The sequence below is a fragment of the Emydura macquarii genome, unplaced genomic scaffold, assembly GCF_026122565.2.
Source record: "Emydura macquarii macquarii isolate MOO-44397 ecotype Brisbane River unplaced genomic scaffold, CSIRO-AGI_Emac_v2 contig_3429, whole genome shotgun sequence".
Classification (NCBI taxonomy): Eukaryota; Metazoa; Chordata; order Testudines; family Chelidae; genus Emydura; species Emydura macquarii.
Genome location: NW_027133566.1, coordinates 1 through 25,699, shown reverse-complemented (window position 1 = coordinate 25,699; position 25,699 = coordinate 1). Strand labels below are relative to the sequence as shown.

The window sequence follows — 25,699 nt, the reverse complement described above, 5'->3', positions numbered from 1 at the left end:
GTTTTGCACATCCCTGCAGACAGAAAGTCCAGCACCCTGGCCGTGCGCAGTGTGAGGCTGGCAGACACAGCGGTGTATTACTGTGCGGTGGGAGACACGGTGTGACAGCCAGGGCCTGCCCTCGTACAATAACCGTCCCGCTCTGGAGCTAGGGGTGTGTGTGTGTGAGAGATGTGTGGGTGCGCTTTCGTGGGGGCGGGAAGCCAGGGTGATCAGGGAAGACAAAAGAGATTAATAAAACAATCAATGCCCAATCTACAAAGGTCGCTGTGAGCCCAATGATTTACCGGGGCGACCACTGAGAACTGAGAGTTTGGAAAAGGTCTAAGAAACTCCTCTTCAGAGAGGAGCATGAAGCACAATGAAAAGGTAAAAACACACACACACACACACACACACACACACACACACACACACACACACACACACAAAACCCGTCCCACTCCAGCTACACAAGCTCATTACCTTGAAAGCTAGACACTAGAACACCAGCCTTTTCAGGTGTCGGTGCAGTCGCCACAAATGTTACTGGAGAAGAATTGATTGCCGAATTAGCCAGTCAATCCCACTCCGCTTTAATAAGTGCCCTGGACTGCCTGAGAACACCCGTCTGTGCAAATCAGTGTCTGCCCCAGAGGCGAACCCTGCGTGGGAACGTTCCGGGCAGAGAAGTTGTCTGTTGAACACGTCCACAATTCGGGCTGTTGGCCGGCAGAGGGCGCGGCGGGTCCATGCGGGGAGGCTCCGTGTAGACAGGATGAGCCAGCGGCGGTCTAGTTCACCCCCTGGCTTTTCAGGCAGGCAGTAGTCCTCTTATCAAGCATCATAGCAGATGAGGGTGGGAAGGGACCTCACGAGGTCATCTAGCCCAACCCCCTGCTCAAAGCAGGACCAACCCAACTAAATCATCCCAGCCAGGGCTTTGTCAAGCCAGGTCTTAAAAACCTCTAAGGATGGAGATTCCCCCACCTCCCTAGGTAACCCATTCCAGTGCTTCACCACCCTCCGAAAGAATTTTTCCCCCTAATATCGAACCTAGACCTCCCCCACTGCAACTTGAGACCATTGCTCCTTGTTCTGTCATCTGCCACCACGGAGAACAGCCTAGCTCCATCCTCCCTGGAACCCCCTTCAGGCAGTTGAAGGCTGCTATCAAATTCCCCTCATTCTTCTCGTCTGCAGACTAAACAAGCCTTGTTCCCTCAGCTTTACCTCATATGTCATGTCTCCAGCCCCTTATCATTTTTGTTGCCCTCCTCTGGACTCTCTCCAACTTGTTCACATCCTTCCTGTAATGGGGGGAACCCAAAACTGCACACAATACTTCAAATGTGGCCTCACCAGAGCCGAATAGAGGGGAATAATCACTTCCCTCGACCTGCTGGCAATGCTCCTACTAATGCAGCCCAATATGCTATTAGCCTTCTTGGCAACCAGGGCACACTGCTGACTCATATCCAGCTTCTTGTCCACTGTTACCCCCAGGTCCTTTTCTGCAGAACTGCTGCCTAGCCCATCGGTCCCCAGTCTGTAGCTGTGCATGGGATTCTTCCTGTCCTAAGTGCAGGACTCTGCACTTGTCCTTGTTGAACCTCATCAGATTTCTTTTGGCCCAATCCTCCAGTTTGTCTAGGTCCCACTGTATCCTATCCCTACCTTCCAGGGTATCTACCACTCGCCCCAGCACCTTGCTGAGGGTGCAATCTACCCCATCCTCCAGATCATTAGTGAAGATGCTGAACAAAATGGGCCCCAGGACCGACCCCTGGGGCACTCCGCTTGTGACCGGCTGCCAGCTAGACATGCAGCCATTGAACCTGATGCTCTAGCCAGCTTTCTATCCATTTTATAGTCCATTCATCCAACCCAGACTTCTTTCACTTGCTGATAAGAATACTGGGGGAGACCGTATCAAAAGCTTTGCTAAAGTCAAGGTACATCACGCCCACGGCTTTCCCCACATCCACAGAGCCAGTCACGTCTTCACAGAAGGCAATCAGATTGGTCAGACATCTGTCACCCCCCGATCCCGCCTCCTGCCAGACACACAGAGGTTTATGCAGTGGGCACCACCGCGACGTCTCAAAACCCAGCAGCTGCATCATTGCACGGTGTCCCCCCCCCCCCTCCCCCGTCTTTGCTTTGCAGCTGTAGGAAAAGGAGGGCGCTTGTGTCTCCCTGCCGGTCTTCGGGGCTGGAGAGAGAGAAAAGGGGCTGGTCCTCGCAGAAGAGCAGGGACCGCGACGTCTCTGAGGATGGTAGCGATGCGGGGCTCGGCGATTGTGCTGGTTCTTGTTCTGAGTAAGAGCTGGTGTTTCCAATGTCTATCCCCCCGTCCCTCGAACCAAACACACTCTGTCTCTCCCCGCTTCCCGTCTGCATTCTCTCTTCCCAGCTGTTTTACACACAACTGCCGGTCACGTTTACCCCGAAAGGTCCTTCCACATGTAACTCCCACTCATTCCATTCTCTGGCTGGTTTTCTTTCCCAGGTGCGCCGGGCAGAGCCGAGATCCGGCAGCCGGGCTCCGCAGAAGCTTTGGAGGGGAGGGAACTGAACCTCACCTGTTCTCACCCCTCCGCCCGCGGCGATAATATCGCCTGGTACCGGCAGTTTCCGAACCGAGGGCTCGAACTTATAGCGACTGGATTCAGCGGCACCGTGGAGAGCACCGACCCGGAGGGAACTTTGTACATCTCCAGAGAGAAGGAAAACAGCAGCTTCGCCCTGCGCAGCGTGCGGCTGGCAGACGCCGCGGTGTATTACTGCGCTCGGAGGGACACAGTGTGACAGGCAGGGGCTGCCCTCCTACAATAAACCCCCGGCCCCGGCGCTGCGTGTTTGGGTCCGTGCGTGGGGAGGGAGACACGGGCCTGCTGCCGGAGGGAGGAGAAGGGCAAACTAGGAAGCCAGAAAGGATGAAGAGGAGATGGAGGCGGGAGTCTGAAGAAGACTAGCGCGATGTAGGAGCCAAGTCAGCGGCACGGGGGCGCCTCACTCCCTCAGGCGCCTTGGAAAATCCGAATTTAGGGCCTGAGCCAGCTTGACCTCAGGAGGTTTCGGGTCACCTGGCCCGTGGACTGGCTCGGGCAACTCGGAGGCTGGTAGATGTAGCCCGCCCGCAGAACTCTCCCTCTCTCTGTGTGCATGTAGGGACTTGCTTTTCGAAATCATGCCCGCACCATAAACGCGGCCCAGCGCCTTGTGCCCCCAGTACGATGCTGCGGGTTGTTTCGTTGGTACGTGTGACACAGACAGAGAAAACCCGCAGCGCCGTGCGCGAATCGCATCTGTGAAGTGGGCACGGACAGCGGCAGAAGAAAAGGACCGGCAAACGTAACCCAAATCACATTCTGAACAATACAAATCTCCCCTCCCCGCATTCAGAGCCGTTGAGTCGAAATGAAGAAGATTTCCCCTCCCCGCCTGGTAACTCCGCCGTCTGCACTGGACACTGAATTCCGCAGGGTTCACGCGGGTGTGACAATCCCAGCACAGCAGGTTTCCAGCCCTACCTCACCCCCCGTGCGCGCAGCCGGCCGCCAGAGCGCGCTGCCCTTGACGCAGGAATGCGCCGTGTAAACCTGCCACACAGGGCCCATTTCCCCCGCGGCTTTTCAGCCCCTCGAGTTCTCCCGTCACCCCCGGAGCCCGCCCCCGGCAGACGCAGCGAGGCGCTGCGGAGACGTGTCAGACAAAGGCCGTTGCAGAGAAAGACAGAGGCGCGTGTGGTTGGCCCGAGTTGTCATCCCCACCCCGCGCTCCGGCAGCGCCGTCACTGCGCCGGGGTTAGTTTTCCGCACTCTGCAGGACAGACTCTCCTTGGCTGGCCGCTGCAGGAAAAGGGCAGAGCGGTTTGCACAGGGTTAGACAGGGAGAAAAGGGGCGGAGACGCCGCTATTTCGCTGTGAAGATGGGAGCAGCCCGGGGCTCAGTGGCGGTGCTGTTTGTTTTAAGTGAGTGAGTTTACAATTCTCTCTCTGCCCCCCAGCCCAACACCCCGACTCTCTCTCGCTCTAATCACCCCATCATCCCTCGCCTCTGCGCTCTGCCATCCTCGCTCCCCGGCTCTTTTAAACACCAGTGACGGGCACCAGAAAAGCAGGGGCGTCGCTGACAGGGGATTAACCCCCCGCGTACCCAACACGTTTCAAGCCCGCTAAATGAATTCTCTGCCTGGTTCTCTTTCCTAGTTGTCCAGGGCAGAGCTGAGATCCAGCAGCCGGTCTCCGCAGAAGCTCTGGAGGGAGGAGAACTGAACCTCACCTGCTCTCACCCCGCCATCAAGACGAGCGACTACATTTATTGGTACCGGCAGTTCCCGAATCAGGGACCGCAATTTATAGTTACTGGATTCAAGACAAGGGCGGAGAGCCGCGACCCAGAGGGAGTTTTGCACATCCCTGCAGACAGAAAGTCCAGCACCCTGGCCCTGCGCAGCGTGCGGCTGGCAGACGCAGCGGTGTATTACTGTGCGGTGGGAGACACAGTGTGACAGCCAGGGGCTGCCCCCGTACAAGAAGTATCTCACTCCGGAGTGCGTGCACACGCGATGGGAGGAGGGGGAGGTGGTGCGTGCTTCCATGAGAGGGAGGAGAGAGGGATCAGGGAAGACAAGAGATGAATGAAACATCTGGGGCCAGAATTACAAAGGTTTCTATCGAGACAGGCGATACCTCGGGAAAGGTCTAAGAAACCCCCCTGCAGAGAGAATCACGAACCACAAGAACAGCACAAAAGCCACGAAAATAAATGCAGAAAAGCAATTCCGGCGCGGTCATCTCTGGCGGCACCATTCAGAAGCATTTCCAGAGCAGAGAGGGTCACTTCTGCCGTCCGCTCTATGGCATTCATGGACCGGAGCCCTGGCGCAGAGACCGCGTCGGTACATTTGTCTTTCTGACGCTTCGCCTGCGGGGCGAATCCATTCTCTTCCCCTCACAGCAAGTGGGACAAGGACTAGCACAGTGTGTCCTCCTAATTCACTGAAACCTCACACTGCATTTAGCTGGGATCGCAGCTCTCTGAGCCGGTCTGTTTAGAGCAAGATCCCATTAATCGACCTGGGGAAACTCTGTTCTGCCAGGTAATAACCTGTCTGTATCGCCGCATTTCTTCCGCCGTTCTAGTCAGTATCTCGGACTCCCAGTTTCTCTGTCATGTTTCCATTATCTCTGTGTACACAAGACGTTCCTATTTTATCTGCGTGCGTCTGTATGGTCAGACTGTACCTGAATAGATCTAGTCTTCCTAGTATAGTTTGGTTTAGCTAGAACGTTTCCTGTATCTAAGTATGGATCTGGTATATCTGAGTGTCTCTGTATGTATCCAATATATCGATTATCCGTTCATTACATCTGTACCATCTCTCTCGGCTGAGTATCACTGTTCTGTAACGTGTCCACGGAGCTGGGTGTGTATCTGTGATCTGTCTGTGGCTGTACTGTGTCTGTTAGAGCTGCATGCACAGATTATAACCGAGTATTATGGTGACAGGACATTGGAGCGCAAACACGACGCATCTCATATGGCGGTGTATTGATTAGTGTCTGCTACACCGGAGTATCTGCCCGACTGGCAACGTTACCAGAAATTCGCTCTGCTACTAACATTTCCCAACAGACACATTATTTGTACCACGTGAGGGCGATATTGTCCCTGACAATAAAACAACAGGGTATTGTTCTGGGCGGTGAATTCTTTTCTCTCCTACCATGTCCCGTCCCCCCCCGCCCCCCTCTTACAACGCTGCCATCTCTGGCGGCACCATTTCTGAAGCACTTTCCCGAGCAGAGACAGTCACTCCCGTGCAGTTAGTCAAACAGGTGGGAGCAGCTCCACCCCAGAGACACAACAGGCTCTTCTAAAGCCTTGTCGGGGGGCAAAATTCTCCCCTTCTCTTCTCCGCAGAAACCACCACCGAAGAGAATCCATTCTTGCTGCGGGGGCAGCGTCTCTCTCTCTGTCACACATTCTCGGCAGACTCAAGGATGCCTTTATCTTGGGTCGCGGCTGTCCTGATCCTGCCTGTGCTAAGTGAGTGAGATCCTTTCCTCAGCCTGTCCCCCTTGTATTCTGCCAGGCGGCCGCCCTGCCCGCGTCACTTGATGCTGACAGTCCCTAAAATCCTGTGTGGGCGCTTATCATATATTCGCTTATTTAATAGGCCTGTATCGTATTTCCATTATCTCTGGGGGTGTCTGTCCCCATTGTCTGTCTGTGCTGTATTCCTAGGATAAGGGAGTTTAATTCTATTCCTGCCATGCCTTCTCCTACCTGTTCAGTTTCTATGATCGCTGACTGCATGGACAGTGTGTTAATATCCTGTCTACCTCCATCAGTTGTATTTCGATTGTATCTGAGGGCCTGTGTTAAACCTGGACTGTACCTCCCCCATCTAACGTGTTTTATTATAACTGTGTTTCTATATCCTCTGCCTGTTACGCTACGCTGAATACAACGTTTTACTTGACATCTGAATGTCTCTAATCTGTTTATGTTATATCTGCATCTACTGTCTTTCCTTTATACCTGAGTGTATCTGTGTTCTTATTTCCAGCTACTGCTTTTACTATATCTCGGTGTGATAATTATATTCTCTCTCCACCATGTTTGCATTACATTTGTGTCTCTCTGTTATGTACATTAATCAGTGTAACTGAGCATGTCTATCAAGTGTCTGTTGTGTCTCGGTGTATTCTGTGCTTCTGTTCTCTCTGACTGCAGATACTGGGTGTTTATTTGGTCTGACTCGGTTACATTGTAACGTGCACCAATCGCTGTTTTCCCCACACAGGACAGAGCAATGGAGAATCAGTGACACAAACTCAAGGCAGCCTCATTATCTCCCGGGGGTCCCCCGTGCTTGTTAACTGCACCTACGATGCTGTTTCTCCCTATCTCTTCTGGTACGTGCAGTATCCCAGCCAGGCCCCCAGACTCTTCCTGAGGGACCTGGGAAAGGGTGACTCGGACGAAGGGATCACAAAAGAGTTCGACGCTACCCACGATAAAAATGACAAATCCTTCCACCTGCGGAAACCGTCCAGCGACTTGAGCGACTCCGCTACCTATTACTGCGCCGTCAGCGACCCAGTGACGCGAACCAGCGGGCGAGCTGAGCAAAAACCTCCCAGGGGCTGTGGCGGGAACCGCACGTTCCTGGGAGCGACTCGGGGGGTGACAGAGAGGAACTCCGCAACCACTGAACGCCACTCACAAACAAGCACAACATCTCGCCCGCCCCCGCCAGGCAGACCTCGCGTCTGCATTGCCTCTCCCCGCTCCAGGCCAGGAGTTCACATTGCAGGACGCGCCAAAGAACAAAACTGACCCTCAAAACGCAGGAAACAAGGAAGGAGCGAACGGACCCACAACCTGCCTAGGAAATGAAAAACAACCTCCCTTTCCCAGCCCCCGCCCGCAACAAAGGAAAAAGGTACACCGACAGATAAACACAAACAAACAACAACAACCTCCTAGCGCCCAGCAGCCCGCCCCTCCCCCGGCCCAGGGAGCACGACCACCTTGTTCCAGGGGCTGTACAAAAAGAGAACAAAAAAGGACAGCCCTTGCCTCGCGTGCAAGACGAGAGACAGCAGAGATTGGAGACAGACAGACAGACAGAGGCGGGCATGCAAGGAAGCCATGAGACAATATGGTCTCAATAGGACAGACAGACAGGGTGGTGGTGGGGAAGGTGTATATTTTGTGTGTGTACACACACACACACACACACACACACACACACACACATTTACCTTCTACGCAAGCATTTAGCCACGTGGGGGCGGTGTTGCGGTAGAAAAATAACACAATACATCACATCTCTGGCCACACCAAAGACACACGGGTTTGGTTTGTTTTTAAGGCGCCTCGGGGCGGGGGTGGGTAGATTGTTCCTCTTCTGCGGTGCGGCCAGATGCAGAGCCTAGTTCAGCCGAGCTGGGTCCGGGACACAGCGCGGTTCTCTCCCAGCCGCGCTGAACGCTCAGGATGCTGTCACGGTGGATAGCCGCGCTCTCAGCGGTGTTTGCCCTGAGTGAGTGAGCCGGGTCCCGATCCCCTGAGCCGGGTTTACAACCCTCTCCCCACACAGCGCGGCTGGGGCAGGGTGGCGGGGACAGGGCAGTGGGGGGGTCCCGGCCCTAAAGGGCTGGTGTGGGATGAATTCGGTGTCAACTTCTCTCTCGCAGGTGCCCCAGGCAGAGCGAAGATCCAGCAGCCGGCCTCAGCGGAAGCTTTAGAAGGAGCTGGTCTGAACCTCACCTGCTCTTACCCCTCACTTACTAGCGACTGGATATTTTGGTACCGGCAACGACCCAGCCAAGGACTCGAGTTTATAGTTCAAGGACTCAAAGACCCGGCTCACAGCACCGACCCGGAGGGGACTTTACTCATCGCCGCAGACAGAAAGTCCAGCACCCTGGCCCTGCGCAGTGTGCGGCTGGCAGACACAGCGGTGTATTACTGTGCTGTGAGAGACACGGTGTGACAGCCAGGGCCTGCCCTCGTACAATAACCGTCCCGCTCTGGAGCTAGGGGTGTGTGTGTGTGAGAGAGATGTGTGGGGTGCGCTTTCGTGGGGGCGGGAAGCCAGGGTGATCAGGGAAGACAAAAGAGATTAATAAAACAATCAATGCCCAATCTACAAAGGTCGCTGTGAGCCCAATGATTTACCGGGGCGACCACTGAGAACTGAGAGTTTGGAAAAGGTCTAAGAAACTCCTCTTCAGAGAGAAACATGAAGCACAATGAAAAGGTAAAACCACACACACACACACACACACACACACACACACACACACACACACACACACACACACAGTCCCACTCCAGCTGCACAAGCTCATTACCATGAAAGCTAGACACTAGAACACCAGCCTTTTCAGGCATCGGTGCAGTCGCCACAAATGTTACTGGAGAAGAATTGATTGCCGAATTAGCCAGTCAATCCCACTCCGCTTTCACATTTCCCCGTGATTTAGCGCGAATTGGGCGGAGTTTAGCACTTCCCTGCACTGCCTGAGAACACCCGTCTGTGCAAATCAGTGTCTGCCCCAGAGGCGAACCCTGCGTGGGAACGTTCCGGGGAGAGAAGTTGTGTTTGACACGTCCACAATTCGGGCTGTTGGCCGGCAGAGGGCGCGGCCCTCCATGCGTGGAGGCTCCGTGTAGACAGGATGACCCAGCGGCGGTCTAGTTCACCCCTGGCTTTTCAGGCAGGCAGTAGTCCTCTTATCAAGAATCATAGCAGAGGAGGGTGAGAAGGGACCTCAGGAGGTATCTGGTCTAACCCGCTGCTCAAAGCAGGACCAACCCAACTAAATCATCCCAGCCAGGGCTTTGTCAAGCCGGGTCTTAAAAACCTCTAAGGATGGAGATTCCACCACCTCCCTAGGTAACCCATTCCAGTGCTTCACCACCCTCCTAGTGAAAAACTTTTTCCTAATGTCCAACCTAGACCTCCCCCACTGCAACTTGAGACCGTTGCTCCTTGTTCTGTCATCTGCCACCACTGAGAACAGCCTAGCCCCATCCTCCCTGGAACCCCCTTTCAGGTAGTTAAAGGCTGCTATCAAATCCCCTCTCTCTTCTCTTCTGCAGAATAAACAAGCCTAGTTCCCTCAGCCCCTGCTCACAAGTCTTGTGCTTTAGCCCCCTCATTATTTTTGTTGCCCTCCGCTGGACTCTCTCTAACTTGTCCACATCCTGCCTGTAGTGGGGGGCCCAAAACTGGACACAATACTCCAAATGCGGCTTCACCAGTCCCGAATAGAGAGGAATAATCACTTCCCTCCATCTGCTGGCAATGCTCCTACTAATGCAGCCCAATATGCTCTTAGCCTTCTTGGCAATCAGGGCACTCTGGTGACTCATATCCAGCTTCTTATCCACTGTTACCCCCAGGTTCTTTTGTACATAACTGCTGCCTAGCCTGTCGGTCCCCAGATGTTGCAAAGAAAAGGCCATAGACATACACCGAGACAAGGCGCGTGTGGCAATACACTGCATGGATCCACACACACAGACAGACTCTTTATAACACCATACATTGCCTTGCACCGGTTATGACCCCTGTTTCCCCCCCCCCCCTTGGAAATTCCGGGGGAAAAAAAACTAAGGAAATTCGATTCTGCTAAAATATTTCCCACTAATTTATGCAGTGTAGGCCCCAGGATATTAGTGCAGTGGATAATTTATGCAGTGTAGGCCCCGTGTCAGCACCAGGATATTAGAGAGACAAGCCGGGGAGGTAAGATTTTGTACTGGGCCACCTTCTGTTGGTGAGAGAGAAGCTTTCCAGCAGAAAATTGCTCGAATCCAAGATATTGCCTCACTCACCCGGCGTCCCGCTAGTTTAGGCGTTTTGCCACGCGGGGGCGGAGTTGATCCGGAAAGACAAACAAACTCTGCTTTCCAAACGCTCGCATCCCTGCCCGCACCCTTCAGAAGCGTTTACAGAGGAGAGTCACTCCTGTGAAGCGAGGCAAACGTTACTCAGGCCAGTCACAGCTCCAGCACAGAGATCCGAGATCCATTTTGAAGACCACCTCCCAAGGAATAAAATTCTGGCCTTCGCTAAATTGGAGCCGCAACAAGACCCGATCAAAATCGATTCTTCTTGATTTCGGGTCAGCTCCGTTTTGCTGAAGAATCTTTTAGTCCAAGCATGACTCTGGCTTGGGTCTCAGCGGTCACAGTAATATCTCTTCTAAGTGAGTAAGAGCCGATTTCTCTGCCTTCCCACTTTTTATGGAACCGCCTCTTTATCTTGTCGGAATTTAATTTGTTTCAATGTGTAAGGTCACCCACTTGCTTATCTTACTCCTAATTACATCTGTGGTTTGGGATTGTACCTGTGGTCTGTATGATCTCCGAGGATCATTATTCTCTTTCTATTACATCCTAGTTTAATTTATTTTAATGACGTCTAATTGGATCTGTATTTCTGTTGTTTCTGAACGTTCAATGTCCTGTGTCTGTTGTATCCGAATTACAATACTACCTGTCTGGTGTCTCTCTTGTGTTCCTTTTGTCTCTCCCTGCATTCCTCAGGATTCTCTTATAACGGAGACGAACAGCCACGTTTCTGTTTTCATACCTATCGTGTATCGTGGCGCGGTCTCAGCTCTGATTTTATTATCACTAAGGGCAGCTGTTCTGCTCTGTCCTCCCCACAGAGCGCACCTACGGAGCAGACACTGTGACCCAAACTGAAGGCAGCGTTATCCTCTCCCAAGGGGATCCTGTGCGTCTGAATTGTACCTATCAGTTTTCTTTCACTACTACTCCTTATCCCTTCTGGTACGTGCAGCACCCCAACCAGCCCCCCAGGCTCTTCCTGAGGGACCTGGGAAGGGAGGACACAGATGAAGGGATCATAAAAGGATTCAACGCTACCCACGATAAAAACAGCAAATCTTTCCACCTGTGGAAACCGTCCAGCGACTTGAGCGACTCCGCTACCTATTACTGCGCCGTGAGAGACACAGTGACACGAACCAGGGGGGGAGCTGAGCAAAAACCGGGCCGGGGCTGGGCAGAGTAGCGGGGCTACGGGCTCTGGGAGAGTCCCGGGAGCAGACATAAGGTGTGTGTGGGAGGGAGAATCTGCGAACCGTGAACTTGGCAGAGAAATCTCACCCCCACACAGAATTTAACTCGGTTTTTCCTTGTCTGCCCTAATCCGCATTGTTCCCATCTCCAGTGACGGTGAATGTCACGAACCGCCGAATGGGGTAAAACCAGGAGAGAGCAGAGCACATGGAGAACTCGGGTGAAAGCTGGCCCAGCCCCCGGCTGAAGGGAAGTGCAGCCAGACAGTCACACAGCACAAACGAAACACGACAGGCAGCCGACCTCCAGCACGACCATGGTGGAGAAGCTCATCCTCGATAGGGAAACTGGCAGGGTGCAGCTGAGGAACCTCCACCGCCCAGCGTGTGTAGAGGGAGGGACAGAGAGAAAGGAGCCTTCAGCAGAGCATCCCACCTCCCGGGACAGAGAAATGCTCTCTCTGGGACAGGCTGACTTACCGGCAAACGTGCCGAGTATCGGGTACAACCAGTCCCCAGCTGGGAGCACGTTTTGCCACGTGGGGGCGGCGTGGTGCTAGATAAATAACACACGCAGCAGCATTCTTCTGCGCTCGTCCTCACCCACCCCCTTCCCTGACACCGGGGTACCCTCCTGTGCCCTTCAAATGCCCCGTTTCCGACGTTACCATCGACAAGGATTTAAAGAACAGACCGAATCACTCTGCGCGGTGCGGTTCGTGCTGTTAGCGGCAGCTCCTCCCCAGACACAACCTGCATTTTTAAGGCACCTTTTATAGGCCAAAATTCTTCCCTTCTCTAAATCGGAGCGACCCGGGACGAAGACGGGTCAGTTCTTGTGGGATACGGGAATTGGCTCGGTTTAGTCAAGGGACCGTTGAACCGAAGGATGTTTGTAACCGGGCTCTCCGCTGTTATCGCCATCTCTGTTCTAAGTGGGTAAAACTCCAGGTCTCGGCTCTGTTACACCCCACCACGTCTTTATCCTGTCTTCACAGTTTCATGTTTCTGTTGCCTAAGATCCCGAACGTGCTTCTTTTAAACCCGATTGTCTGTATCGACCCAATCTCACTGTTCTCGGTCAGAGCCGCGTCTCCATAGGATGTGGCTGGGGATCGGAGAGCATCCTTTCTAACATGCCTCATAATAGAAACGCGGTAGAGTCAGTCTTTGTCTGTACCACGGTTTTGCTGCCTTGTTTGTGTCTGGTGTGTGCATGTGAACTCGGAGTGTCTCCGCTCGGATTCGATCATCTCTGAGTGTCTCTGTTCTGCTCTGTTCTCCCCACAGAGCGCACCCATGGAGCAGACACTGTGACCCAAACTGAAGGCAGCGTTATCCTCTCCCAAGGGGACCCTGTGCGTCTGAATTGTACCTATCAATTCTCTGTTCCTCCTTCTCTCTTCTGGTACGTGCAATACCCCAACCAGGCCCTCAAGCTCTTCCTGTGGGAGCTGGGAAAGGAGGACTCGGATGCAGGGATCATAAAAGGGTTCAACGCTACCCACGATACAAAGGAGAAAACCTTCCACCTGTGGAAACCGTCCAGCGACTTGAGCGACTCGGCTACCTATTACTGCGCCGGGAGCGACACAGTGACACGAACCAGCGGGGCAGCTGAGCAAAAACCAGGCCGGGGCTGTGGGGAGCAGCCAGGATGCCCCCCCACGACTCCCACACCCAGAGTTTTCCTTCCTTCGCTCTAATCCGCGGTGTTACCATCTCAGAGTATCATGAATCAACAAGGAAGGTAAAATCAGTGAAGACCAGCACACATCCTCCACTCTTGGGAAAGCTGCCCCCAGCCCTGGTCTTGCAGGGAAAGTGCAACCCGATTGTTAAATGTCACTAAAACCTACACAAACAAACACACGAACTTCGCCACGATCGGGTGCAGAAGTTCATATTCTATAGGAAAAACGGCGCCGGGCAGCTGAGGAATCTTCCTCCGAGCAGGTTACATCGCTGCATAGACAGACAGAAGGTGAGTTTTTAGAAGAACATCCCACCTCTTCCGTCAGCAAAACACTCACTATCCCGTGAGAAAGGCCGATGTCCTGGCCCAGCTGTAAGACAATCTGCTGCACCCATTTCCCAGATGTGAACCAATTCCGCCACGTGGCAGAGGGGTGGTGCTTGAAGATGAAGAATGCAAGTAACTGCGTCCTTCTGGCCTTGTTCTGCGCACACCCCCTCCCCCGACCCCAGCCCTGCCCCAGCGCCTTTCAGCCGCTCCCATTTCCGACAGGCCCATCCAGACAGGTTTCCAGAGCAGAGCGAAGCACTCCTGTGACGCTGCCTTCCTGCTCTCCCCACACGACACAACAACGCAGACAGCGGTCGTCTGAAGGCACCTTTGAGACGACAAGCTCTGGGCTGCCCCAGATTGCGGCTGCTCGGTCGAGAAAACAAACCCGTCCTCGTGGGACTAGGAAATTCGCTCTGTTGAGTCAAAATCTTTCCACCCAAGGATGGCTCGGACCTGGCTCTGCGCCGCTCTGTTCACGTCTGTTCTGCGTGAGTCACACTCCCTTTCTCAGCCGCGTTACATTTTAGGCCAGGTCTTTACCCTCCCCTCATACCAGGGCTTGTTCCGACGCCCCAGATCCCCCCGTGCTGGTGTTATTTGCACGTAGCGCTCCCGAGTGAGTGATGGTCTTGTCTGTGAGCGTCGATATTCTCCGTTACAGCCCAGCCGAAAGAGTATTTTTCCTTGCGAGGTCTCGGCGCATGCTCTGGGTTTCCAGACTGGCTGAGTGACTCCACCACGTTTCTATCAGATCTGTGTCCACCCACCGTGTCTTTGTCCCGTTGTGTGAATCTGTGTTGTGCGCGTTGCCTCCGCGTCTCTCAGCTGGGAGTCTGTTCTGTCTGAGTCTGTCGGTCCTGCTCTCTTCTCCCCGCAGAGCGCAGCTACGGAGCAGACACCGTGACCCAAACTGAAGGCAGCGTTTTCATCTCCCCAGGGGACCCGCTGAAGGCAGGCTCTTCCTGAGGGACCTGGGAACGGAGGACTCGATGAAGGGATCGGAGCAGACATCTGAAAGAGTCTCTCTCTCTCTCTCTCTCTCTCTCACACACACACACACACACACACACACACACACACGCACACACAGTTTAGAGCAGACACCGTGACCCAAACTGAAGGCAGCGTTTTCATCTCCCAAGGGGACCCGGTGCGTCTGAATTGTACCTATCAATTTTCTAGCAGCGTTGTCTATCCCTTCTGGTACGTGCAATACCCCAACCAGCCCCCCAGGCTCTTCCTGAGGGACCTGGGAAAGGGTGACTCGGATGAAGGGATCATAAAAGGATTCGATGCTACCCACGATAAACAGGACAAATCCTTCCACCTGCGGAAACCGTCCAGCGACTTGAGCGACTCCGCTACCTATTACTGCGCTGCGAGTGACACAGTGACGCGAACCAGCGGGGCAGCTGAGCAAAAACTGCGTAGGCCGGGCTGTGCGCCAAGCATCAGGGATGTGGGGAGCGGGGAGGTCTGCAGGGGCCCTCTTCGAGAAGGAAAAGAGCTAAACACACACACACACACACACACACACACACACACACACACACACACACACACAGCAGCATCGAACTTGGCACAGAACTCCGTCTCTGGCCCGCGCACAGAAAACTTTGCTCACTGTATGTTCCTCCTTTGCTCGAATCCGGAGTTCAACCACCTCCCAAACGAGGGTGCATGTCACGAAACACTCATTAAGGTAAAATAGGGATAGAAAAAAAATACATCACCCCTCTCATGAAGAACTCTGGTGAAAGCTGCCCCCAGCCCGGTTCTTGGAAGGAAAGAAACCAGAGCCGGTTCCGTATCACTAAAACTAACAAACAGACACGCGAACTCGAGCCGGATCAAGGCGGAGCAGTTCCTATTCCACCAGTTTTCCTAGAGTTGAGGAATTTTCACCTGCCCAGGATACATAGACGGGAAGAGCGTGAGAGCCTTTACCAGACCCTCCCGCCTCTTGGCTCAGAAAATACACAGCCACTCTGTTCTCTCACAGAGCGCACCTCAGACTCGGTGACCCAAACTGAAGGCAGCGTTATCCTCTCCCAAGGGGACCCGGTGCTGCTGAACTGCACATATCAGATTTCTGGGTATCCTTCTCTCTTCTGGTACGTGCAATACCCCAACCAGCCCCCAGGCTCTCTCTCCCTCGGAGAGAGTCTCACACCTTTGTCTGTAAACCAGCTCATCCGCGCTAACCATTTCCCCTTCGGGAACACCTTTGGCCAGGTGGGGGCGGTGTGCTGCTGAATAAAGAATCCAACTAACAGCGTTTTCCTGTCCCGTGTTCTGCACACTCGCCCGACACCAGCCTAGCCCCCTTCGCTCTGCAGACACTCCCATTTCTTGGCAGTGCGGTTCAGAAGGGTTCACAGAGGGGAGACATTCACTCTTGGGAAGAGAAGTTCGTGCTCTCCCGACAAGTGGCAGCCCCTGCTCAGAGATACAAGATTCATTGTAAGCACCTTTCAGAGGACACCAATTCTTGCCTGCCCTAAACTGGAGCTACCCGACACGGAGACAAACCAGTTTTTGCATCAGAAGAGAATTAGCTCCGTGTAGTTAAAGAATCATTCCGCCCAAGGATGGCTCCAGCCTGGCTCCCCGCTGTTATAGCCATGTCTGTTCTGAGTGAGTAAAAGTCCAATTCTCAGCTTCCCTACCTGCGGTCAGACCTTGTCTTTATCCTGTCTCCATAACTTGGTGTGTGTCAGTAACGAGGATCACGCAGTGCATACATAATAATCTGTCTAGTTCGTTCCTATTGTCCACTGGGGTCGATGTTCTCTGTTACATCCGAGCATAACTTCCATATTTCTATTCTACCTGGTTGTGTTTGGAGAGTCCCTGAGCGTCCATGTTCTATACCGTATCCGAGCTAACTGGTATGTTTGCTCGCCTGGTCTCAGTACACACTTTGTGGTTCTGTTCTGTCTCAATGAACCTACCAGGTTTCTATATCTGTGTCTATCCGTCACGTCTTTGCTGCGGTGTTTGTATCGGTTACGTGCATGTTGACTCCGAGTATCTGCTCGGATTCTGTTATTCTGAGTGTCTCTGCTCTGCTCTGCTCTCCCCACAGAGCGCACCTATGGAGCAGACTCGGTCACCCAAACTGAAGGCAGCGTTATCCTCTCCCAAGGGGACCCGGTGCTGCTGAACTGCACATATCAGATTTCTGGGTATCCTTCTCTCTTCTGGTACGTGCAATACCCCAACCAGCCCCTCAGGCTCTTCCTGACGGACCTGGGAAGTGGGGACACGGCTGAAGGAATCATAAAAGGGTTCAACGCTACCCACGAGAGAAAGGAGACATCCTTCCACCTGCGGAAACCGTCCAGCGACTTGAGCGACTCCGCTACCTATTACTGCGCCGGGAGAGACACAGTGACAGGAACCGGCAGGGGAGCTGAGCAAAAACCGCGCAGGGTCTGTGCGGGGAGTAGCAGGCCTGGGGTCGCTGGGGTGTGGGAGGGACTCCGGGTTGATGGAAGGGCGGTGGGGGAAGAGAAGTCTGCCAGCAATGGACTAGGAACAGAGCTCTCTCGAACGCTCTGGGTTTTCCTTCTTTGCTCAAAGCCGGAGTGGAACCATTTCAGAAATGGGGTGAAGGTCATGAATCAGACTGACGTTAAAATCACCAGTTAAGGACAGACCAGAACACACCGACCTTCTCATGCACCACTCTAGTGAAAGCTGCCCCAGCCCTGTTCTTGAAGGAAAAGTGCAGCCAGAGAGTTTAAATATCAACTAAAGAGACCAACGCACGAACTCTACCGTGACCAGGCTGGAGAAGTTCATAGAAAAACTGGTCCTGTGCAGCTGGGGAACCTTTATTTCTCCATGGATGGATGGATGGATGGGGGAAACTGTCCAAGACCATCCGCCTCTTGGAACAGAAAAATTCTCACTCTCGTAAGAAAATCTGCTGCAACCCTTTCCCATCTGTGCACATATTTTGCCACGTGGGGGCGGTGTGGTGCCACAGAAATAATGCAAGAAACAGCATTCTTCCCTCCACTAATCTCTGCAGTCCCCTGCTGTCATCCCAACTCCCTCTGACCTTCAAATGCCCCCATCTCAGACAGGCAGAGTCAACCTTCTTTCCAAGCAGAGGCAGCCGGATCTAGAGGAAGACAAAAGCTCGCTCTCTTCCCTGCCGCTGCCGGATAGAAAAGCAAATTAATTCATCCTGGTGTGGGCACCCACATTCCCTTCGTCTCAGACCCGTTGAGGTGAAGGATGCGTTCAGCTTGGGTCTCGCCTCTCTTCGTCATGTTTGTTCTGAGTGAGTGAGGTTTCTTTTCTCAGGCTGGTTACCGATTATGGATCCAGGGGAGAACCCCATCTTTCTGACTGGGTGGGGTCTCTGACTATGACTCTTTGCCTCTATTACACTCCCATATATCTGCTGGATGTCTGTTACCGCGCTGCGTGTCTGTTACATCTTCCTGCATTTGCCACCTTTCCATCGTCTCTTTTTAAAGCACCAACCTGGGGCCACCAGTCTGCTCTAAGCTTTCAGCCACAAAGAGAAGTCGCTTTATGTGGGTCAAGGGAACTCTTGTTGTTTTATTGCAGAGTCATTTAATCCAACGATATTGGCAGCTACTTTAATCATGTCTGTTCTAAGGGATTCACTTTTGTTTAACGCTTTACATTTTCCAGGGTCTGAAATCAAGGGGGTTCTTATTATATCGGACTGTCTATATTATATCAATTCACAGTGCGTTTGTGCGGTGTTTATATTGTACTGGAGTGCACGTATTGTGTGTGTACAGTACTATATCTCAAAGTAGATCATGTTAGATACAGCGTTATAACTACATAAAAACACCTGTAACGTTTTATCTATACAGTCCATACAATAGCTTAGATTTAATAAAAGCATAATGTGTACACTGTGTGTATCTGAAATAGGTCTATCATAGCTGAATGTTCATATCATGTTTGCTTCCATTATATCTCAGTGCAAAGATTTTTCTAATATGCTAATTGCCCTGTGTTTCTATTATACCTGATTGTAAATATCTTTCGGGTCTATCTGGCTGCAATTATTCTATCACATCTGTGTGTATATGGATCATGTTTCCATTATATCTGTAAGTCAGTATTTTGTACCCATTATCTCTAACGGTGTCTATTATCCCCTCCGCTCTCCAGAAAAGACCCATGGAGATTCAGTGCACCAAACTGAAGGGAACATTGTCATCTCCCAAGGGAACCCTGTGATTCTGAATTGCAGCTACCAGACTTCCTTCACTGCTTTCCCCTTCTGGTACGTGCAGTACCACAACCAGCCCCCCAAGACCTTCCTGCGGGACACGGGAACGGAAGACTCGGATGAGGGGATAATTAAAGGGTTCCACGCTAAACACGATGAACGGGAAAAATCCTTCAATATGTGGAAACAGTCCAGCGAACTGAGCGACTCCGCTACCTATTACTGCATCGCCAGGGACACGGTGACACGAACCAGCGGGGGACCGGAGCAAAAACCGTGCAGGAGCCTAGAGATGGGGCAGGGAGTTGCTGGCTGGAAGCCACACGGAAACTAGAGGGTTAATTTCCTACCCCTGTAAATAATCTCCCCCCACTCTTCTGTTTCCCTGATATCTGCACTCCGCAGTTTTATGAATTCAAAACTTATCATGAATGTCCTGAAACACAAATTAAGCTGAACTCTGGAGCGACACAAACACGAGAGATTCTCTCTCTCTCTCTCTCTCTCTCTCTCTCTCACACACACACACACACACACACACACACACACACACACACACACACACACACAAGTCTTGCACTAGTGAAATAGTCAGCCAGGTTTATGGGAAAGATGCCTTGACTGGCAGAGTTATAAAACTCACGTTACAAGCCCCTGCTACAAATCCTCTCGAGCAGTGCCCATTCGGAGCCACGGGGTGGCGGTGTTGAATATTAAATGGATATTTAATGGAGTCTCCACAGAGTATTTTCATGTCTGCGCGCCCTGATCTGTGCTGTGGCCCCTTCTCCCCGGCCACAATTCTCCGTCCTGTCTCTGACAGCGCCAGTCACCAGCCTGCACATGCCGGAGACAGTGGATTCTGTGCTATCCAGGCATTTCAGAGTGCCACCCCAGAGCCACAAGGAAGTTTCTAAGGCATCGTACAGGGGGGCAAAAAAAAGGTGGGAGATGAAAGAAACTGAGACAAGTAAAGTATTTAGCTGAGGTTGGTCCTGCTTTGAGCAGGGGGTTGGACTAGATACCTCCTGAGGTCCCTTCCAACTCTATGATTCTATAAAGCCCTTTCAGAGGCTAAAAAAGGGGGATTAAACCATTTCTTGTCCAGTGAACAAAGTGAAATAATTTCTCTCAGAGACTCAGACTTGAAGGCCAGAAGGGACCAACAAGATTATCTAGTCTGACCTCCTGCACATTGCAGGCCACAGAACCTCACTCACCCACCCACTCCTGTCACAGACCCCTCACCTCTGGCTGAGTGACTGACGTCCTCAAATCAGGATTTTAAAAAAAGACTCCAAGGTACAGAGAATCCACCAACATTTACACTCAACCTGCAAGTGAGCTCTGCCCCTCGCTGCAGAGGAAGGTGAAAAAACCCCCAGGGTCTCTGCCGCTCTGACAGGGGAAAATTCCTTCCCAACCCCAAATATGGTGACCAGTTAGACACTGAGCATGTGGGCAAGACCCACCAGCCAGACCCCTGGGAAAGAATTCTCTGTAGCAACTCAGCGCCCTCCCCAACTAGCATCCCATCACCACCCACTGGAGATCTGTTTTATCAATGGATACATGCCGTGTTGGGCCCAGGATATTTTGGAGCCATGCGGTGGGTGAGGCAATATCTTTTATGGGACCAACTTCCCTTGGTGAGAGAGACAAGCTTTCAAGCTGACCTGAAGAGCAGGTTTGTGGGAGCTCAGAAGCTTGTCTCGCCCACCAGCAGCAGAAAGTGGCCCAACAACACGTCACCTCGCCCGCCTTGTCTCTATATTAACAACTGATAGACAACTAACAGGCTGCAATGCAGCCTGATACAGCTAATGAGCATCATGATTACACAGCTTTCTGCATACGCTGGGGCCTTGTCTTATCTACACACTCTGAGTAGGCTGCGACGCTCACCCCAAGTTCCACTACGCCTGTAATACCTTAGTAAGATGGCTTGACCAACAGAAACTCTTGTAGCAAGACAAATTCTACTTAAACTCATTTGGGGGAAGGTATCATTATTAACACTGTGTTATTTGGGTCACCATGACACCTGGGAGCCCCAGTCATGGACCATCGCACCATTATGCCAGGTTTTCTACAAACACAACAAAAATATGGTCCCTGCCCCTTGAAGAGTTTACAGTCCAAGAGACAAGAAGTGGAGAGACAGACAGACAGACAGAGGGGGAGTACAAAGAAATATTGGTTAGCATGATAAGCAGTGGTCTCTCAGCAGACCAGTAGCCTACCCCTTGCCAAGTTTTGAGTAGGTTGCACAACATGGGAGGGTTTTAAATGAGGGATTCAAAAGAGAACAAAGTGGGTTTGTGGATATTTGTGGGGAGCAGCTCCCATGAGTGAAGGACAGAATGGGAGAAAGTGTGAAGATACTGTTTTTAGATCCAATTATACAGGTTCATAGAAGGAAGACATGGGGGATATAAGCCAACACTAAATTTACATAGCCATCAGGTAAATTCCCTTTTACATAGAGAGGGATATTTTGTCCTCTTCCCTTTAGGCCTAAAAGTGCTGCTGGGGTTATTGGCTCAGTGGATGGTTAACTGGGTCACAGGTGAAATTCTTATAGTTTGTGTTACACAGGAGGTCAGATTAGATGATCCTAATCATCCCTTCAGGGCTGAAAACCTATGGTCCTATTAATCTGTGCATAAAAACATAAGAACGGCCATGATTGGTCAGACCAATGGTGCATCTAGTCCAGTGTCCTGTCTTCCTACAGTGGCCAACGCCAGATGCTTTAGAATAAGGCAAGTTATTGAATGCTCCATCTCCTGTCATCCAGTTCCAGCTTCTGGCAGTTGGAGGTTTAGGGACACCAAAAGCATGGGGTTGAGTCCCTGACCATCTTGGCTAATAGCCATTGATGGACATAGCCTTCATGAACGTATCTAATTCTTTTTTCAACCGAGTTATACTTTAGGCCTTTAGAACATCCCTTGGCGATGAGTTCCACAGGTTGGCTGTGCCCTGTGTGAAGAAGTGCTGCCTTCTGTTTGTTTTAAACCTGCTGCCTATTAATTTCATTGGGTGACCCCTGGTTCCTGAGTTATGTGAAAGGCTGAATAAAAATTCCTTATTCTCTTTCTTCACACTATTCATGATTTTATAGATGTCTATCATATGCAACAGGACAAAACCTCAGCCACTGTAAGTCTGTGTGGATCCATTCATCTCAACGAAGCCAGGGGTCTTTAGACCCTTTGTGGATATGGTACATTAAACGCGAATCCCTGTATGGACTATTTTTGGTGATTTCTTCCTTCTATCTGCTTTAATACAGGCTTTTCTCTAGTTTTTAAAAGGATGTTTAATATCACAAAAACACAACTTTAAATAAAGTTACAGAATAGGACCAGCTTCCGCGGCTGGTTTAAATGTGCATGGCAGTCAACGCATTTCCAACAATCCACATTGGCTGAGGATTTAGACCATAAGCATTGCAATTCTAGAGGAGACCCGTGGTCCATCTGTGCTGAGGGTGACATGTAGGAGCCCCTGTTGGGCTAGGCCCTGTCCAAACACATGGGGGGTGGGAGGGAAGGAAGAAGTCTCTGCCCCAAAGAACTTACAACCCAAGGGTAAAAGGAGGCGACATGTGGGTACAGATAAACAGAGGGAGAACTACAAGGAACCAGTGAGAGGATATTGGAGAACACAACAGGTTATTTTTACAGCTAGTAAAACACGGGCTAGTGTGGCAGGAGTGCTAGAAAAGAAACAGGTTTTAGTGGCTGAGGAAGTTCCCGCACAGATACCCCAAGAGGGCCCTATTTTACCAGCCACTCACCTAGTGCAGAGCTGTCATTTCAGAGCCCGCTCTTTAATGTGGTCTCTGATTCCCCTGCCATTTCTCCTCCCCCTTCCTCTCAGACACGGTGTAGAAGCCAGGGAGCCCAGCAGGCTGCCGTGTGGTTCGCACCCTAGTCATGCAGCAGAGAAGAGCTGCTGGATGACTTTAGTAAATGTATATTGAAGCCACCGCCTAGGAGAAGCCCCCCGCCCCCCAACTCCTCTTTACAGCCGGGGAAGGCAAGAAAGACACTTCAGTCTCGCAGGCTGGGGACCAGGTTCTAGGCCACCTGACCCCCTGAAGATGTTCTTCATCTGGGTCTCGGTTATTACAATGTTTTCGACTCTCGGTGAGTAAGATTTCAGATCCACTGGGCCAGGAGATCCTCAGGTGGGGTCAATTATCTCTACCCAATGGAAGGCAGTGGGGTTACATCAACTTCCAGGAGAAGCGGAGTTAGCCCTAAAATTTCTTCTATTTCTTTTTTTTTAAAAAGCCCACTCGCTAATAAACATTTGCCCCCCTGGGCCCAGTCTTGGGAAGTCTGGAAGGTGGATAAACATCCCAGGTTGAAGCCAAGACGCGTCTGTATGTATGTGATGTTTTATTTTTCCAGAAAGGGCCGAGGGAGAGCCAGTGACACAACCTGATGACAGAGTTACTGTATCCCAAGGGGAACCAGTGCTTCTGAAATGCACCTATGACCCTACCAACTCTCCAACCCTCTGGTGGTACGAGCACTACCCAAATCAAGCCCCTCGCCTCCTGCTGGCCCAATATGAAGCATCGGATGAGGAGGAGAGGAAGAGGAGGCGAGGGTTCTCCGCCACTCCTAACAAACAGGAGAACACCTTCCACCTGAAGAAAGGTGCCGCTGAACTGAGCGACTCTGCAGTCTACTACTGTGCTGTGAGTGACACAGTGTGTGCAGCCAGCAGGGGAGCTGCACAAAAACCCACTGGGTGGGGGAAGGTGATGAGACATTTCTTGTGCCTTAAGCGCCCCAGATGGGTTACAATGGGAACACAGAGCTTCCAGCCGATGAAGGTTCATAGAAGCAAGCAAGTTCTTATCTAAGACTACTAATGGTTAGCTTTAAGCACACACAGGCAACAAGTAAGACAAACAACAGGTTTAGAATATCCCAAATCATTACCTACAATCTGAGACGGTATTGGGTAATCTGCAGCAGGTCAGCAATGCCCAGTTACTTCCCCACCAGGGAGAAAGGAATCAGGAAAGAGTCTCTCGGGATAACTTCAGACAAGCACTGCACAGTACACTCTATTCTCTAGCTCTTTAGAACTGACTTTCCCAGAACTCCTAGATCACAGTAACACCTGCTGGGTCACCACCGCTCCGAACTGCAATAAACTACTTATTAACGAACCAGTCCTAATCATCTTAGTCAAACCTCCATAGCGACAGGTGCTCAAATTCAAGGTCTCAAACTGGCTTCTCCCCTCCTCCCATTCGGATTAGCAGACACAGCGAGCTGGCAGCTCAGCATTTCGACCTGGTCTCCAGAAGCCCTGCTTCTTCAAATTAACCTTCAGCAGATGGTGATCTACGTTCTTCATTCACGGCGGCTGAATTCACACCGTGTCATTGCCATTAGCTTGATCAACTTCTGTGGGTAACGAAGGAAGGCGAAGCCTCTGTCAATGCACACATGGCTCCGGGCAGCTCTGATCAGGGCTGGAGGATGGGATTCCTCCACTGACACAAAGAGGGGAAGGGGATGGGATTTCGCAGCATAAAGAACGTGCAAAAACTGGCCTAGGAAAGACAGGCACAGCGCAGTCATGTGTGTGCCCCCCCCCCCCCCCCCCCGTGTGACATTTGGTATCGCAGGAAGGATTCACACTCCGGTGAGAATCTTCTCTTCCCACGTCTGCACTGCGTTGTAGCTCGTCACACGGCGGATGCGAATCGGTGCCGCTCAGAGGATTCCAGCGGAACGACACCGATTGACTCCATCTCAGGGATTGACTCCGAACCCTTTCCCGTTACATCAGGCGGGTTTGCGGCTGGTTCACACGGGATAGTCCGAGTGCAGTAAAGGTACGAAAAACACGCCGAGCTGCTGAGCAAAACTGCCTCGACTTTCCCCCAGGAGACGCTGTTTTAGCACCGAGCCGCCTTTCCGGCGGGGCTGGCCCAGGCTGTCGTTTCAGAGCCGGCTGTTTAATGTGGCCGCGGATTCCCCCCGGTTTATCCTCCCCAAGCCTGTGCAGAAGCCCAGAGCCGAGTTGCAGGGCAGTGCCAGACTGCCTGCGTGCTCAGCACGGGACTCATCCGGCGGAGGAGCCCAGCGCCAGGCGGACAGGCGCTGTGCAGGGGTATTTAAGGCATCGCCTCCAGTAAAACCTCTTTCCCCAGGGCCTGTTCGTAGCCGGGCAAGGCAAGGAAGAAGCTTCGTTCCCGGGTGTCGCGGAGAAGGGTCTACCCCACTTCTGCATCGCCTGAGAAATGTCCTTCCCCTGGGCCTCCGTTATCCCGATACTTTGGGTTCTCGGTGAGTAGAAGGTCAGCAGTATTGCGGAGCGATCGGGCCAGATGCTCAGCCGGTGTAAAACTGCCCTTTAAAACTGGACCTGCCTCCAGTGCCGGGAGCTGCGGCGTTAGGGCAAATGTATTTTTGTAACCATTGGTTATAAACCTTCCCCCTCCCCCGATACCGCTCCCACCGCGTCTCTGGACCTTTGTAAGGTTGAGAAACGTCGCGGGTTCAAGCCAGGAGCCGGCCGTGTGTCTGGATCTGCGCTTTTATTTTTTCCAGGAGGGGCTAAAGGCGAGTCAGTGAAACAACCGGACGCCCAGGTGACTGTATCCCAAGGGGAACCAGTGCTTCTGAACTGCACCTATGAGACTATCTATACCGGTCCTACACTGTGGTGGTACGAGCAGTACCCAGATAAAGCCCCTCGCCTCCTGCTGACCCAAAATGAAGCATCGGATGAGGAGGAGGAGAGGAGCAGGCGAGGGTTCACCGCCACCCTTAACAAACAGGAGAAGACCTTCCACCTGGAGAAAATCGCCGCTGAACTGCGCGACTCTGCGGTCTATCACTG

General features: G+C 52.1%; 2 gene segments (V, D, J or C); both read left to right on the top strand.

The window, feature by feature from the left end:
• Positions 1–8,183, top strand: part of LOC137144253 (T cell receptor alpha variable 23/delta variable 6-like) — a 66,914-nt gene extending 58,731 nt beyond the window's left edge. Inside the window, 1 exon segment of the V gene segment in view lies at positions 6,797–8,183. Within this exon segment, the coding sequence occupies positions 6,797–7,332 (536 nt within the window).
• Positions 7,996–8,494, top strand: LOC137144251 (T cell receptor alpha variable 4-like). The segment is given in 2 exon segments: positions 7,996–8,041; positions 8,196–8,494. Coding segments are annotated over 2 exon segments (345 nt in total).
• The last annotated feature ends 17,205 nt before the right edge of the window (positions 8,495–25,699 follow it).